The 16,826-nt window shown below is 33.5% G+C and overlaps 1 protein-coding gene across 1 annotated transcript; it reads left to right on the top strand.

The window, feature by feature from the left end:
* Positions 1 to 423: 423 nt before the first annotated feature.
* On the top strand, positions 424 to 13,162 carry LOC106460695 (NADH dehydrogenase [ubiquinone] 1 beta subcomplex subunit 8, mitochondrial-like). The gene is made up of 5 exons (XM_013920428.2): positions 424 to 537; positions 4,756 to 4,976; positions 10,969 to 11,036; positions 12,658 to 12,748; positions 12,990 to 13,162. Exons 1-5 carry the CDS (start codon positions 444 to 446, stop codon positions 13,047 to 13,049), a joined length of 534 nt encoding a protein of 177 aa, XP_013775882.1. The 5' UTR covers positions 424 to 443; the 3' UTR covers positions 13,050 to 13,162.
* The last annotated feature ends 3,664 nt before the right edge of the window (positions 13,163 to 16,826 follow it).

Genomic DNA, 16,826 nt, shown 5'->3' with positions numbered 1-16,826 from the left:
TTTAAACATTTTTTTTTTTTTTACTAAACCCAGTATTTGAAGTTTCTGTCTCAAATAACCAACACGCAGCGGAAAGTTTGAGGGCTTATTACACTAAAATTCCGATTTCGATATCCGCGCTGAGAAGAGTATAAATAAATTGTTATGTAGCTTTGCGCTTATCAACAAGGAATAGAGAAAAGTATTTCTTCTAGAGTAATAAAATGACTGAGAATATGTTATTGAGATAAATAGTTAAAAAGTTAGTGATTGACTTCTGTAAAAATAATTAAAGTGTGAAACACTTTCTAATGATTTCATTATTATTTCACCGATAGTAAGCACGAAACTTTAAAATTTATATTTCTGAGACTAAAAACATAGATTATAATTAAAATCATATATTATAATGTAGGGGGTCAATTATAACTTTTGTTATTAATCGCCAGGTAGCGATAACAAACATGGCGTATGTAATTGGGATTGGGGTTTTAAGAAAACTTGTTTTGAAGGTCAATAAAAATGCATTGCTTTTGGGGTGTTCTCGTAACGTAGCTGGTAAGTAATAACAGAAAAATGTAATTGAATGGGTTACCTGATTTTAATCTTTGTATGCTTTCATATGTTACATGAAGGAAAAGTTATAGTCTCGTTGTAGCTATAGTAATGCTGTTACTATTAGTATTAACTATTACTATATATGTAGTATAGACTATAGTCTGTAGTACAACTGCTAGAGGTAGTATTAATAATAATACTAGTACTAGTAGACTAAGTAGTAGTAGTACAGTAACAGATATTGCAGGTTAGTTGTAATTAATATTGTGTAGATGTAGTTAATGTTAATAATGAGCCAACAATGAGATTATAATATAACTTGCAAGTAAGAACGTCTGAGAAGTATATTTAGTTAGCTATACTCATTACTACTATTAGGTTAATTTTTAGTTTTACTCTAACTATTTAAATAGGAAGCTTTCTCGGATTTAAAGTTAATTAATACCAGGATTCCTAAAACACCAAAAAAATATTTATTTGGACTTCAAGAGTGAAACAAATACACTTACATTTCAAAATGCTGGGCCTGGACTTTTACAAAGAACGTTTATAAAATTTCAAAGAATTTTTGAATCAGTAATGTAATTTTGATACAACTTGTACTACAAATTGTACAAGATAACAGAGAATTATAGTTCCTGGCCATGGAAGTGTGTGAATATGAAATTGCCATTTGAATATATAAATCTCGTATAAATAAAATAATAATTATTTTGCACCAAACAACAAATGGAAAGTGTCTATAGCACTAGTACACATGGAATTTGCTTGATTTATTTCAAGGCAAACATGCTCCCACTAGTCTGAAATCAGCTTTTAAAAAATATTTAGAAGATCACTGAAATCCTTGTCCACCATTTGTCAATGAGTGAATGTTAAAACTGAAACCAGGGTGTCTGCTCGAATTGGCTGGACCAATAAGGATCAGTGATACATCAAACAATAGCTTTTTCATGTTTTACTTTAATCTGGCTGGTTTCATTGGATCCAGAAGCATTTACTATTTGAAAACACACAAATAAAACTTTAAAACCATTTACAATTCTTTTTTTGTCATTGAATTGATAGAAACAAGGGTATACAATGAACTTGGTGTTGTGGAATACAAAATGAATAATCCGATACATAGATATGTCTGCCCAATTCAAACAGACAGCATGTCAATAAATGATAAATAAGGATTGTAAATAGCGTGTATGTTGCTTTACATCATATTGTCAGTCAAAAGCACAGTATGTTGTCCTGAAAATAGTTTGCACAACATCATATTGTAGGATGTGGTTATGAATGATGTATCAATTACTTCATGACATGATGTAGAATGGGTAGAGGTTACTACTGATACATACCTGTTAATCATGGTATTTCAAGTTTACAACCAATTTGATTATAAAATCTCACCTATGTTTTCATAGGTAAGCTCTTACTTCATTATTAACATTTGGTTATTGATAATTTTCATTTTATTTATCCATATAATATGAATACACCTGTATGAGTTTGAAATGGATGGATGTTAATAGGACTACATTTTATCTTCAGTTGACAGTGTCACACAGTATCAGGCTACCAGATAAAACAATAAATCACTGACATCTTGTTAACATTGTTCCAATGAGAAGGTAGTGTGGAGCGAAAGGTCAATTTGTAATTGTTTTTCATTAATTATGAACTAAATAATTTAACTTGCAGTGCAAATATACTAATTTGTGACTGTGGAATCCAATTGCATGTGCATTTTTTATTATTTTCATTATTTAAGTATCACTGAAACCCCCTACTTTTCACGATACAATACTTACAAACTGTCTGGATATTTACAACTCTCAGTGCTTCCAACTAAGTTTCAAGCAGTATTTGTGCTATTCTATATGTTCTTTAGTGCCAGACATATTGTTCAGTTCAGTTTTTATTTTAATAGTTTTTGTGCTACCATGTAACGAGATTATAATTTAGCATGGAACAGTTGTTGTCTCTTGACAAAACATGTTATTAACCGTACATGTTATTTACATAGATGACACATTAACTTATATACAACTACTACAACAAATATTGTTGCCACCTAGTCCAGTCATTTTATCTCCTAGTAAAATAGTGTTACTTGTATGAAGTGTGAGTTGGCATTTATACATGAACACAGGAGAAAGATCAACAAAAGAATAGAGGGAAAAGGTATGTAGATTTGAACATCGTAATTAAAAAAAAACTGAATACCACCTCACAAGTTAGTTAAACTTAGAATCCAGTAATCTTAAACTGGATCCTGAATTCAATATAAAATCATTGATTTAAAAGCATCATGTTTGAATCAATGTTTAGAAAATGATTAGCACAACATGTAGGTTACTAGTGTATCTAAACAAAAAATTGTACTAAAAAGGTTTATTTTAGTTTTTCTTTAACAGTTGACTTCTAATATTTAATGTAATCTTTTGTAAAACCAAGTTGTCTTAAAGAGTACTGAGTGCAATTTTAGTCTCCTTGAAGAATTTTGATGTGTTTAATTGAGTACAGAGAGAAGTTACTAAACTAATATTTAGACTAAAAGTTTTGGACTTTTTTTCTCTGGGGCATACATATAAAAAAACAAACTCAGTTCACATGTTTTAAATCGTTAAAAGTTTTAATACTCTTCTTTTGTTTGACCTATTTGAGTGAAGGAATGAAAAGGTTGGAGATATGAGCTTGAATATTACAGATAATATATTTAAGCTGTGAAAGCCTTCATGTAGACTGACATTTTATGAATTCTTTTTAATTTTGGTTGGATAGGTCTATATATATATATATATATATATATTTGAAGTGGGAAAGAGTTCCATATGGCATCCCCACCCAAAAATTGTAGAATTGCCTGGATAAAAAATATTCTGAAAAGAGTTTATTTTAAGGGGCATATTAGAAAAATTGGGGCATGGCTTTGACAAGCATTTGTGTGAATACATGTGGAGAACATTATATTCTGATAAAAGTAGCCTTTTTGATGCCTTTATACAAGACATTTGTAAAGTTTATCACCAAGAAGATTGTACATCTAATTAATGAAGTAAGTGGTATAATAATGTATCAAAATTATCAGATCATACTATTAATATGATTTATTAATACATAAATGTTACTTTGATGAATTTTTTTTAAAATTGAGTGGGGGTGCCATATGGAACTCTTACCTTGAAGTGCTGCATTTAATTTTAATGTAATTTTGTGTGCAGATGAGAAATGACCTCAATTTATCAAATGTTATTTTATATACTTTGCTTTTTCTTGTTTTCTTACTAATGTGGGAGTGGCTAACTCCATTACATGTATATGCAGCAGACTAGAGATTTTATGATTTCTTCTGCTCTACACCATTCTGGAGGACATTTGGTTGATTTTCAAAAATCAATGCAATAAATAGTAATCCATTTTATATTAAGATACCTAAAACATACTTTTTTCAAGAATGAGTCAGCACTGATTAAATGTTACAAAAACTGCTTAAACATTCAAATAAAGTATCCCAGGCTTAATTATATACCCATCTTTAGCCATTACCACAAGGTTGTTTAATGTTTCTGACAACTATATAGTAAAATGTATATGTATAACATACCTTACAAAAATGATCTGTGGATTATTTTTTGCATTTCTACTATCATCACCACATGGCCACATGTAATGTATTGTCAGTGTATGAGAGGTTTGCAAGTGAAATATAGGACATGCACACAACAAGTTAAAAACCTTTTGAGTGATTTGATTTTATAATACATAAACTGTCAATAGTACTATGGCAATTCGTAATGGTGTGTATTAAACTTAGGGTAATATACATGGAAATGATATTATGTTAAAGTTTTTCAAGTGAATAAACTGTATTGAGTCATTTCTTTAAGTTCAAAGGTGTGATGTTCTAACTTTTTGAGGCATTTTTTGGACATATTTAGACATAGAGTTTGTAAAAGTTAACTAAAATTATAATGATATGGTATAATAAAGATGTTAAGATCTCTGTTCTACTGTTTGCATTAGGGATGGACTTGATTCCAGATTCTTTCTATTTCTCATGCTGTCACTTATATTGCATTCTGAGGGGGAAATGAGAAAATATATCAGATTCCTCAAACCACTTTTCAATCAGCCCATATCAATAACAACAAAGTATTTATTCATGTGGTTCTCTTAATAAAATATCATTATCTTAAGTTTGATAGTTTGAATTTGTATTACCAGCATGGAACAAGGACTGGAAGCCAGGGCCCTATCCTAAGACTCCTGAAGAACGAGCTGCTGCAGCAAAGAAGTATGGTTTAATTCCTGAAGACTATGTACCATATCCTGATGATGGAGATGGGTATGGTGACTATCCCAAACTTCCACCTATTTCTGGTGAAGCAAGAGATCCTTATTATGCTTGGGACTTTCCAGTTTTAAAGAAAAACTATGGTGAACCTGTAAGAGCATTTCCTAAATTTTTAATAAGAATGTTTGTTATTGATAAGCAAATTTACTCATTTTAATAAACATAAAAGAAGAATAAAATGACAGAAGCGCATCTGTTACGTCTAGTTCACATATTAATTTCATATGTGTATGTATATATATATATATATATAACTATCCTTTTGTGAGTTGGAGAATTATATAATTGTTACAGTGCAAGTTACAAATATTACTAACTTCACTATTTATGTACACATAACTGCCTGATTGGAAAGCCATGTTCAAAGCAGTTAGACTTAACTCTGAAATACTGAAAGCCTTTCCTTGTTGAGTATGAACTCATGGTGTCATCAAAATATGTGACTCAAAATTTCCAAATGTCCTTTACACATTGCAGAACATGTGTCACCCATAATTCTCCACTCTATCATTTTCCATGTGGTTCATTGTACCCTAACTATCCTGTCTGAGGCACTCCACTGACCTACTGAAGGATTTTTGGGGGTATACCTTCTCCTTGATTCCCTCTAAGTAGGTGCTATTGTCCTCCTTGGCCTTCTCTCTCTCCACATGTGGTTTCTTTGCTGCAGGGACCTTCTGGGGAGGGATGCTGTCTTGTCCCAGGTTCATTTACTGTCTACTTACCTTGGGGATTTTCAGATATCTCCTTTCCTCTAACAGTTCATTTTTGGGAATATTCCTGACACTTTGGTATCATGTGTGGAATTGGTGAGGCAACATTTGACCCTTTGCTCATTTATCTGAACCTGAACTAATGCAGGTCTCATCGTTTCCTATTACCAGTCAATGTCTGTCAGAGGTGGTATCACAGAGAGCCAACGAGCCCGTTACCCATCCTTCCTCAGGTTGTTTGTGGTACCCAAGAAAAACAGGGACTGGCATCCTGTGATCGACCTGTCCCACCTCAATCAATTTCTGTATCTTCCCTATTTTACAATAGGGTCCTTTCTCACACTAAGGTGGGTTTTTCTCTCTGAGATTGTGGATGACCAAGGTTGATGTCCAGTATGTCTATCTACACATTCTTATTTCTCATAAGTGCAGATGCTATGTACAGTTTGTCCTTCACAGAGTTGTGTACCTGTTTTGAGCTTTACCCTTTGGGCTTCCTTCGACTCTGTATGTCTTTTATTGTGTGGTCAAGGCTTTTGCTTGACTTATGCATGCTCACGGGGGTTGTGCTTACACCACTACATGGACAACTGGCTTCTGTTAACTCAATCCAACATGGAGGTTTCACATCACACTCATTTCCTTTTGTCAGACGCTGTTCAAGTGGGTTGGATTCTGAAGTTATACTTCAATCATCCATGCCACTCCATGTTTGGTTTTTCTGATTGCTCTTTACTCTCCGGCACAACAATGGTTTCCTCATCTACTTGAACTCTGTACTGCCCCTCTTTTGCCACTTCCTCTCACTCCATCCCTTCCACATAAACCTCGGTCAACAGTATTTCATCCTGCCCTTCCTACCTTCCCTCTTCACACCTGGCATTTATCAGGACCTTGGTGAGGTAATTTAGATTGTCTTGGTGGGTTGCTCCCTTTTTGACTTGTTCCATTCACTCTTCCTCAATGACAGATTATGAACATCCATGGAACATATTCCAACATTGGTCATTGCATGGAAGTTTTCCCCTTCTCGACCCACCATTCCTCTTAATACCAATTTCCTCATTTGGCTATTCAATCCTAGCACTTTGGTCTCATCCATCATTGAATATTGAGCAGCCTTATTACACACCTTCTGTTTTTCCTGGTACCATCTTGTGTTTACCTACTTTACCCTCTCCATGTTGTTGCATTCCTTCCAGATTTGTAGACCACCTTGTCTAACGATCATTCCAGATTGAGATGTCACTTTGGTTTTTCACTCTTTTATTTTACTTCCATTCCACATGTGTTCTCCTTTACTTGGATCGATTTTTCCTTCCCCAGACTTTGGCAGATTGTGAAGGTAATTCTTCCTTCTCACCAATTTCGTTTCCTTCCATCTCCCACCTTTATTACTGGTCTGATCTGGATAGGCTTCTGTGTCCAGTATGTGCTCTTTGTTGTTACATTTCCTGGAAGGCTTTCTTCTGTGGCTCTCGTTCCTGCCTTTCCAATCCCTGGCAACATTACTCTGTTTGTGTTTCCTTTCTTCTTCAACACTTACCAATTGGGTTCACTTTTTGATTCAGTTGGTTTATTCCTCCTTGTCTTCTCCTTCCCGAAATCTGTTCCAATTGTTGTCACATCAGATCAAGCCCTTACCTTTTCCCTGGAGTCTCACCTCCTTTATCTTTTGAAGGAAATTCTTCAAGCGATCATGTGGGCTACTCCTCATATGTTTATTTCCCACTGTTTGTATCAGGTGGCTGTTTCTTCCTCATTGGGAACTGTTTTCTGCCTGTGGCCATCCTTTAAACTTTGGTAAGACTGTGACTGGGTAAGTTATCTTTTTTATATACTTTCTTTCTTTTTTTACTGTTAAGATTCCACTCTGTGGCAAGTGTTGCCTGTCCAGGTATACCTAATGCATCACAAATCATACTGTATGGCCATGATGCTATTATAAGATACTTTATTTACATGCCATTAACACACACTTGAGATGGGATGTTCCACAAGGTTGCTCATAGGTTTTTCCCTCATGATATATTTACTTCATACATATGTCTGCTTTTCAAAATAAGGTTTTTATGGTTACCCATTTCATTGTCCCCTGGTGTTGGCATTCCTCCGGACTCTCCACTGTGTATTCTCCCCCTTTTTTCTTCAAGTGGAGTTTGAGAGTCCTTACTGCTTTCCACTCCCAAGTCACTGGGGTGGTGGACCATGGAGGCATTTTCCTGAATGTAATCAATATATACAACACCAACAATACGGAATCCATTCAGTTGAGCGTAAGGCGGTGGTGTTCTGCTGGTGTAGATGATATGTCCTCCGATCTCATGTTCCATCTCTGAATGGGTTTATCTGAGGGGATGTTGTAGCTTTGGAGTAAGATGTCAAAAATTGCACTTCACCCCTTCAATTGGGATCCCTCATCCTACTCCCACATGCATGTTGGTTTCCGGTGGCTGTGTTTTGGATTCAGAGCTGGACCAATCAACATAAGTCCACATACATGTATTACGGGTGTCTCAGTTCTCTTACCCATTTGGACTCGTGTTCACTGCAACCTTGTTGTGGGTCACATTGAATGAACATGCTGATTTTTATGGTCCTTCCTCTTGCACTTTCCCACAAGCATTTCCATATACCAAGGATGTTAATGCACTGGGGATGGTTCCTGTCTGATTGACTTTGAGTGAGATATTTCACTATATAGGGACATCCTTCTCTTTATGATTGTCCGGATGTCAGATTGGTATAACTTTTTATCATGTGCCCTGTTCACAGATTGGGGGTATGATATCTTCCTCCGGTATGCTGAACTTGAGGTGAGGATGATATGATCCTCTTTCCTATCCTCACATGTATATCGGCTCCCGGTGGGCGGGGTTTTGGATTTTAGTTGACTTGCCAAGGGTACGATCCTGTTTCCTACCCTCACATTGATGTTGGTTCCCAGTTCTGGGTCTTGGATTGTAGTTGACTTGATGCCAGTATGATCCTCTTTTCTACTCCCATATGGATGTCAGTTCTGAGTGGCTGGGTTTTGGATTGTAGTTAACTTGCTGATGGTATGATCTTCTTTCCTACCTCCACATGGATGTTGGTTCCTGGTGGCTGGGTTTTCAATTGTAGTTGACTTAGAGGGCAGCACTGAATGAGAATAGTGGTATCTGTGAGAAGAGGTAAATACTTATCGAAAATACATTTTCAGTATTGGAAAATTATAACTTTGGGCCATTCATGCTGAGTCTTTTGGGGGTGTCCTTAGCGAGTATCAGGGTTTTTTGGATGCCAGTAATATGGATCAATACCCTATTTCTTCTATTCATGAACAACCTTCTTTCTGAGAAGCAGGATTTACCAGCCAATCCTTTAATTCTGATGAAGCTTCTGCTGGATGTGTTTTCTTTCTTAACAGATATGTAACATTTTGAATGTTGAACTTGTTTTTTTTTAAGCCTGAGGGATCTAGCATTTTGTTAGGGGATGCAAATTTGGAATCCTTATTTCTTCCTCCTTCTCTTGGCATTCAGGTTATAGCTAATGCTTTTAGAAATAGAGGCAATTCTCATTTATATTTTTTGCTACACATTTCTCATTTTTCTGACCATTTAATTGGATCTTCTTCTATTCATTTAGCAACTCAAACTTTAGATACTTTGATTGGTTTTTGGAGGTTCATTCTATGTGGTCTTCCACCCTGTATTGATGCCAATATATTCATATTTGTGTCTTGATTAGGCTCATTTTTCACTCTTCTTCCTCAGCCTAGTTATTGGCTATAACCTATTGTTCTCATGATTCTTTATCAAGAGAAGCTATCAGCTTTATGTGTTTTTCTGGCTACATCTCTTACTGACTTGGTTTCTGTTGCCGTGTGGCTTGCATATTCTTTTGATGTATTTGCTCATGGAACTATTTTACATGAAATTTATCTTCACCCTAATATTTCTGATTACTTCCAGTGGGCTTTTTTCTTGTAATCTTTTGTTTTTGTTGGTGTTACTCCTGAATTGGTTTCCCAGTCAAGTGAAGCTTCTCAGCAGGATCTGATTGGGCTTTAAAGTTTGGTAGGTTTTTTATTTATTTATTTTATGATTGAGGCTTGTCTGCTTCTTCTATTGCAGGCTACAGAGCTGCACTCTCTGCTACTTTCCATTGCTATAGAAGTCATATGCATCTTCATCTTCATTTTTTCAGTATTTTTTTCTTGAAGCATTTTGTTTATATTGCCCACAAGCTTCTATATATTGTCTTAAGTGGAATTTAAGTAAGGTATTCTCCTTTTGAATTTATGGCATGGTGTTCACTCTATCATCTATCCCTGAAGACTTATTTTCTTTTGTTACTAATGTCTTGGAAAAGATGATCAGACATTTTTGCCATTGATGCTTCTCACACACTTTTTATATCTTCCCTGGAAGGCATTTGATGATGAGGAACCCACTTTGAGACTAATAATGGTTAGAGATGGCTTGAATTTGTAATGAAGATAAAAATTTGATGTAAGTTTAACACAACAGCAAATGTACAATGTTTCGACAAGGTTTTGTCATCATCACCTGATTTATTTGCGCGTAAAAATTGTTTTGGTTAATTCAGTCCCTATTATGTTTATAGAAGCAAGAACCCTCTGATATTGAGCAAAGAATGTGTACAATACTGCTAAGTAGTCAAGGGTTAATTTTTGGAATGTTGTTTCAAATTGAATTTTTTTTTTTTCTTAATAAGAAGTGAATTGTTTTGAAATATGGCCCAAAGCAAGCACAATTTTCTGAAGGCTAGTAATAGTAGTGAAGGATTAGTAAAAATTATCAACTGGTAGCCATTATCATTTGGAAAAGTTAAAATTAGTTTTGCTAATAATGAACTGTTACGTGACCTTGACTTAGTCATGTACAAAAGTAGGAGCTAAAATAGTATAAGAAAAAGATAATAAAGGAACCAAAGTAAGAAAACAAAACTTATGCATCATTATTTTAAATCAGTTTATTTTAGATCTTGTTAAATTTTAATACTTTGCTAACTGTACAGTATAATCATTTTCGAGGTTGGTAGGTGCATTATTAATGATCTGGCTTATTGTTGTACATTTGTAACACTGATTGTAGAAGTTAACAACCACTATGCTGGCAAAATATTGATCTTTAAAACAAAGTATTGCTTAACTTATAGACAGTTCTTTGTGGGGAAAAAAATGTATACTACAGTTGAACCTTTGAATTAACTAAAGTGTAAATAAAACTAATCTGTCACTAAGACCAACCATTTTCAAATTGAGCCTTTTTATAAAAGATATTGAATAGTTTCATTGACTGTTGGTTGTTAATATAGGTACAACAAATTTCAGTATCTTAAAGCCATTTTTTTATTTTATAGCTACATGTGATATCTGACATGCTTGGTGAAGATAGGTACAACATTAATGCTAAGCCTCGTTTCTCCACGTAAGTTTTGTTTGGAAACCTTTGATAAGAATAGTATGTAGAAAAAGTATCATGTTTTTTTCATTTAATACTTAATATTTAAATTTAGAGGCCAAAAGCACTAGAAGAATATTTGTCATCAATGTTAGAAATTGTGGATCTCTATAAAGCCCAAAAGTGTCTTTTCTTACAATTTCCATCTTAAGTTGTGGTTGATGACATCACTACATGTCTACAGTGTTATTCTCTGTTCCATGCAGTCTTGGTGTTTTGGGGTTCTATCATATTGAATTGTTAATATATATATAGGACATATAATAGGCATTTTCCATATTTCAAGAAGTTAAAAGAAAATATAGATTTTGTTAATTATTTTAAAATCCATTTGTTACATACAATTAGAATTGTTCTATTTATAAATGAAAAAAATTTTACCCAATAAGGCTTGAGTAGTTGCTAAACATCCTAATCTGCAGAATGAGCTATTACATAAATGTAGATTTGGTCACCTTAACATTTCTAATCAATAATGTCTTTTGTTTACATGTCTGTTTTCTGTTATATGTGTTAGAAATAATTTTATGCTTGAAGGAAGAAATAACTTACATACAGGTTAAGTAGTTAGCACACAGGATCACCTACAAAAGTTGTAATAATTTCAAAACAAGACCCAAAACTTGAGCGCTTTCAAATAGTTGACTATTCTTCAGGAAGAAGAATAGTCAACTGTTTGAAAGTGCTCGAGTTTTGAGTCTCGTTTTGAAAATATCATTTACATTCTTTGTTGTTGGTTTCCAAATAGGGAGGGCTGAGCATGGCCAGGTTGTTTACGTATTAGACTATGGAACTGAGATTCCATGGTTAACATCACATTACCACAAAAAAATTGCATTCTGCACTTAGGGGCTGTGAATGCATTATAAGAGTGATGGTTAAATCACACTGTTTGTCTGATAGAGTAGTCCAAGAGCTGGTGGTGGGTACTGTTGACTAGCATATTTAACCCCCATATAGCTCTGAGTGATATCAATCCAACCAATAAATTCAGATATGACCTATAGAGTAAATGACATTTTTAATAAATTCATTTTTATGATGTACATATTTTGTATGAAATATGAAATTTTTGAATATTTGAAAAAAATTTATGGTGAAAGGTACAGTTAATGTGTACATGAACTGAAAAATTATACTCTGCTTTTTTATCAAACTTTTGTCTACTGTTACATGAAATTCCTCCTTGAAATGTAATATCATCTAATGTAATGAGGTTTAATGAAAGTGTATAAAAAATCATGCTCCAAGAACATAGCTACCTTATCCACTGCAAGATACATTGTTCTACAAACAGTGTTATACACTTTCATTAGATCTAGAAAATCATGCTCCAAGAACATATCTACCTTATCCACTGCAAAATACATTGTTCTACAAACAGTGTTATACACTTTCATTAGACCTCAAAAATCATGCTCCAAGAACATATCTACCTTATCCAATGCAAGATACATTGTTCTACAAAAAGTTTTTAGATCTAATGAAAGTGTATAACACTGTTTGTAGAACAATGTATCTTGCAGTGGATAAGGTAGATATGTTCTTGGAGCAGGATTTTGATATAGGTTTTGTATTTCGAATTCAGTGCCACTCAGTTGATGGTGTTTTTGGGAGTCATGACTGTACTTGCTAGTTTGTTTCTTCTTGCTGAAAACTTCAGCTATGTCCATCCAGTGGTAAGTCTGTAACTTAGATATTGTCTTTCAAATATATCCTGTTGAAGGTGCAACTGATATGTTATTATGTAAAATGAAAAAATATTTTGCTAGAACTATATATATAGTTATATATTGGCATTAAAAATTTGTGGATAAAACTGGTTCAATTTGTTGATAATGTGTTGGTTTGCAAGTACTATGTGCATCTTTGAAAGCTGTTATTTTTTATTATTGTTCTAAAGTTGTTTTATTTTTCCAGATGCCTAAACAGTATCCTGGTCCTGGAGTGAAACATTATACATTTGAACCTGCTGAGTGACAGTAACATTAAAAAAATTTGAAATAATTAAGTGTATATAGTTTTCTTGGAACTCTAGTTATTTTTTGTGGAAACAAAACTTCCTCTTAGATTAGATAAAAGGAACTGTTGAACTGAGTGGTGGTTTCTTTTCATAGTAGTTTAACAATTGTTTGTTAATCTCCACAAATAATACATACATTATTGGTCAAGAAGTGGTAGATGGATTGATTTCAGCATAAACTCAAAGACAAATGTCACATTTAAGCAGACTTTTTAGTTTTAACAAATTTCAACATTGTTATATGATATTCAAACCTTTTATGTTTTTATACATATAGCATTTTAGAGAGAGTGAAAACCATTTGTTCAAATGTGAATGTATATTCATACTATAACTTTAAGTTGGTACATCAAAATCTGGAATGTAAATTCAAATTTGCTGTGCTTTTTGTAATTATTATGTTTGTCAAACATATCAAGAGTCATCAGAAAAAGGATAATCAAGTGTTTATTAGTTCTGTCAATAATTACTTAACAGCCTAGCAGCATGTATTTGCTGTCTGTGGTTAAATATGATTAAAGATGATAAACATATTAAAACAAAGTGAAGGGATTAATTAAGTGCATATTATTACTATTTGGGCTGAGTAGAAGTTGTAAATCAAGTAAACTGTTTAGTTTATAGTGAGTTAAACCTTAGAAATCATTATTACTCATCAGAAAGTAAATTCTAAAACTTCAACAAAACCTGATGTATGAGGAATGTTTTCTCAAATAATGTTTAAGTCATTGTTCTAAAGCCTCAAGATGTATAAACTTCTTAGTAATAGTAATAGTGGAAATTGTATTAATATAAAAGTAAATAGGCAAATGCTACAAACACATAAATCAATTTGCCATTGTTAACACTTTTGTGAAAAATACATACAAATCAACTGTAAACTTCCTTTTATTACTTCTCAGGACCCCAGCATTGGGCACAATATAGATAGTCAAGTGTGAAGCTTTGTGCTTAAATCAGTACTTGTTAGAAAAATTAATGACTTTATAACATGGTTCATGTCAAATTTCCATTACAATATTTTAATGGAATGTATAAAAAAGGATAGTGAAACAGCTTAGCAGTAGGTGTGATCTTGCACATGGCTTTTTCTTAATACACATTGTTGGAAATAATTTGTAGAAAAGCGTGTAATACAGATATATTGGTGATATACAGATATATACAGCTACATACAATGGGCAATTACAACTAAATTATAGAGTTTGTTTTTTTAATACAATACAGTATCACAGAAAATAAGTTTTACATGTATCAGTATTTTGTATTAGCTTTAAACATAGCACAACACCTTGCTTTTGTATTAGCTTTAAACATAGCACAACACCTTGCTTTTGTGTGGGTCAAAACAATTAATTTTTGTGTGTGTGGATCTTATGATAAATTTGGACATGTATATGGTTTGCCTAAAGGAACAATTCAAATAGATAGTGTATCTACTCAATGTCCATATTAGGTTTGCTAATATGCAGAATGAAACACTAACACATGCTCAAACATAAGGAAAATAATTCTCACAATATGTCATGTAGCTCTACAACTATAACTGTATTTTTCCTTGGCACTAACAGTACTAGTTCATACAGCATTTCTAACACACTGAATACTTCACGTTGTCAAAAGTCTACTTGGTGTGTACTTTTTCTATGTTTCTTTAGACATATTGTCAAAAGATAGGAGCCATGTAGTCTCTGCAGTGTGATGTACACCACTTGTCTTCACACCAAATCTTCTGCGTTTGTCCCTTCTCAAAGACACTTTTTCAATCAAACCTCCCCAAACTAGTGATACACCATTTGGAATGATCAGTTTTTGCACTAGTTGTGTTTGTACACCAACAAAGCTAACAAACATAAATTACTTAATTAACCATTTGTGTTTAAATTGTCATACCATTTTATTTGCTAGTAGTTTATAACAAAATAAATTAACCTCCAAACTTATAACAGATTAATTTGCATTTATTAACAACATGCAATAATTTTTAAAAAAGTTGCACACAGTACTATCATACAGGTACTAAGCATTCAGAATTAAACATAAATTCCATAAACCCTGTTATCCTTAGCACAACCTAATATAAATATGTAATCATAATGCACAATACATAACTAAAAATGAAAAATACTAAGTAATATTTACTGTCCAAAATAGCATGTCTCATAAACTTAACTCCACAAAACAATCTATGAAAATACAGTTACTGATAGTCATCATATGAACTTTTCCGAGTTTAAAGGTATTTTTCCTTGTAATTTAAAACTCAATCCCTATTTCTGGAGTATTACAACTGTGTTCTTTCACTAAATCTAATCTTCCAGTTATCTACACTTGCACACTCCTACCTTGATATTGATGAGTGTCTTTTCAACAGACATGATATTTTTCCATGATTTCATGGAATACTGCAAAGTATATTTTGTATAGAATGTATAGTCATTCTAACAGTTCTGCTGTTCAGTTAATGTTAGACGTGTGTTTTGCTTATAAATATATCCTTCTCCCTTCATTTACACTGTGTATCTTTGTGTAATTATGATGATGGGCTTATAAAGATTTTGAACACACTTCACAACCAGGAGTACATTCTGGTGACCAGTTGGCTGTTTCTGTCCATGGGGGGGTGTTTTCACCACTAGTTGCTAGAATGCCTGAAGTGTTTGTCATGTGATGGTTTCGCAAACTGATGCCATTGTTGTTCTTCCAAATCTGCAAACCTGGTTCATTGGTGCAAAGATTAACTTTTAGATGCTTGAGTGCACAAACCGATCGGCAATTTAAATACTGACAATGAACCTCCTGCATGCCAGTCAAGGTTGTTGTGAGGAAGGATATAAACACAGTGCTGAAAATAGATGTATCAGTGAAGAACAAATGGAATTGGGCTTAGCTTGAGAGATATTTGTTATCGATATCAACAAAATATTGCCTAAATAACAATGTAATGGTGATCACATTGAAAGTGTCCTGGGTGACTTCATTAGAAAGAGACATATATATACAAAAGATCATAATGTATGAGAGTAAATGTTTCTTTGTAAGATCTGGATCCACTGCAGTCTTAGGCAGAATGCTGCATAGCATATTGCTAGTATTGGCAATGCATCATACTGTAAGTTTACTGTACATCTTTAGGCATAAGCCTATCAGATGCATCTAATTTCTAAAGTTAGCTCTAGTGTCAGTGATTTAGACCTAAATAATCTGTGTATCCTGGTATTGAACAAGATATTGAGTAACATTAAGTTATGCCAGGAAGGTCTAAGCAGATGGTGATTACTGATGGTACTCGCTGTCAAAAAAAAGAAGAAACTAAGTCAGTCATGGTATCTTTACATAGTTCCCTTGGAACAGATAAAAAGCATAATTGAATGTATATATTATTTTGCTGTTTTGTGAGTGTTTTTTTTATCTTCCATACTCTTAAATAAACTCCCAATTAGGCCTCAAAATATGCCCAGATAACACCACAGAGCATCCATAAATTGAAAGTTTTTGCTAGCTCAGACAGCCCCCTCCCCTACCTTTATGGGTTTAGTTCTAAAACGTATTGATCAGAAATTATATTTTCATCCAGGTGCATGTCTGATGCTATAATTAAGAGATCCAGTAGGGAAAAGAGGTGCTTCAACAACAACAAACATCCAAAACAAAATAAAATACATGATATATTTTTTAAATGGAATAATAACTTAATGCAAAACAGGAATCCCTCGATTAGTGTGGTTAATGTG

The sequence above is a fragment of the Limulus polyphemus genome, unplaced genomic scaffold (genome assembly GCF_000517525.1).
Source record: "Limulus polyphemus unplaced genomic scaffold, Limulus_polyphemus-2.1.2 Scaffold817, whole genome shotgun sequence".
Taxonomy (NCBI): domain Eukaryota; kingdom Metazoa; phylum Arthropoda; class Merostomata; order Xiphosura; family Limulidae; genus Limulus; species Limulus polyphemus.
This window is presented reverse-complemented; position numbering and strand designations above follow the sequence as displayed.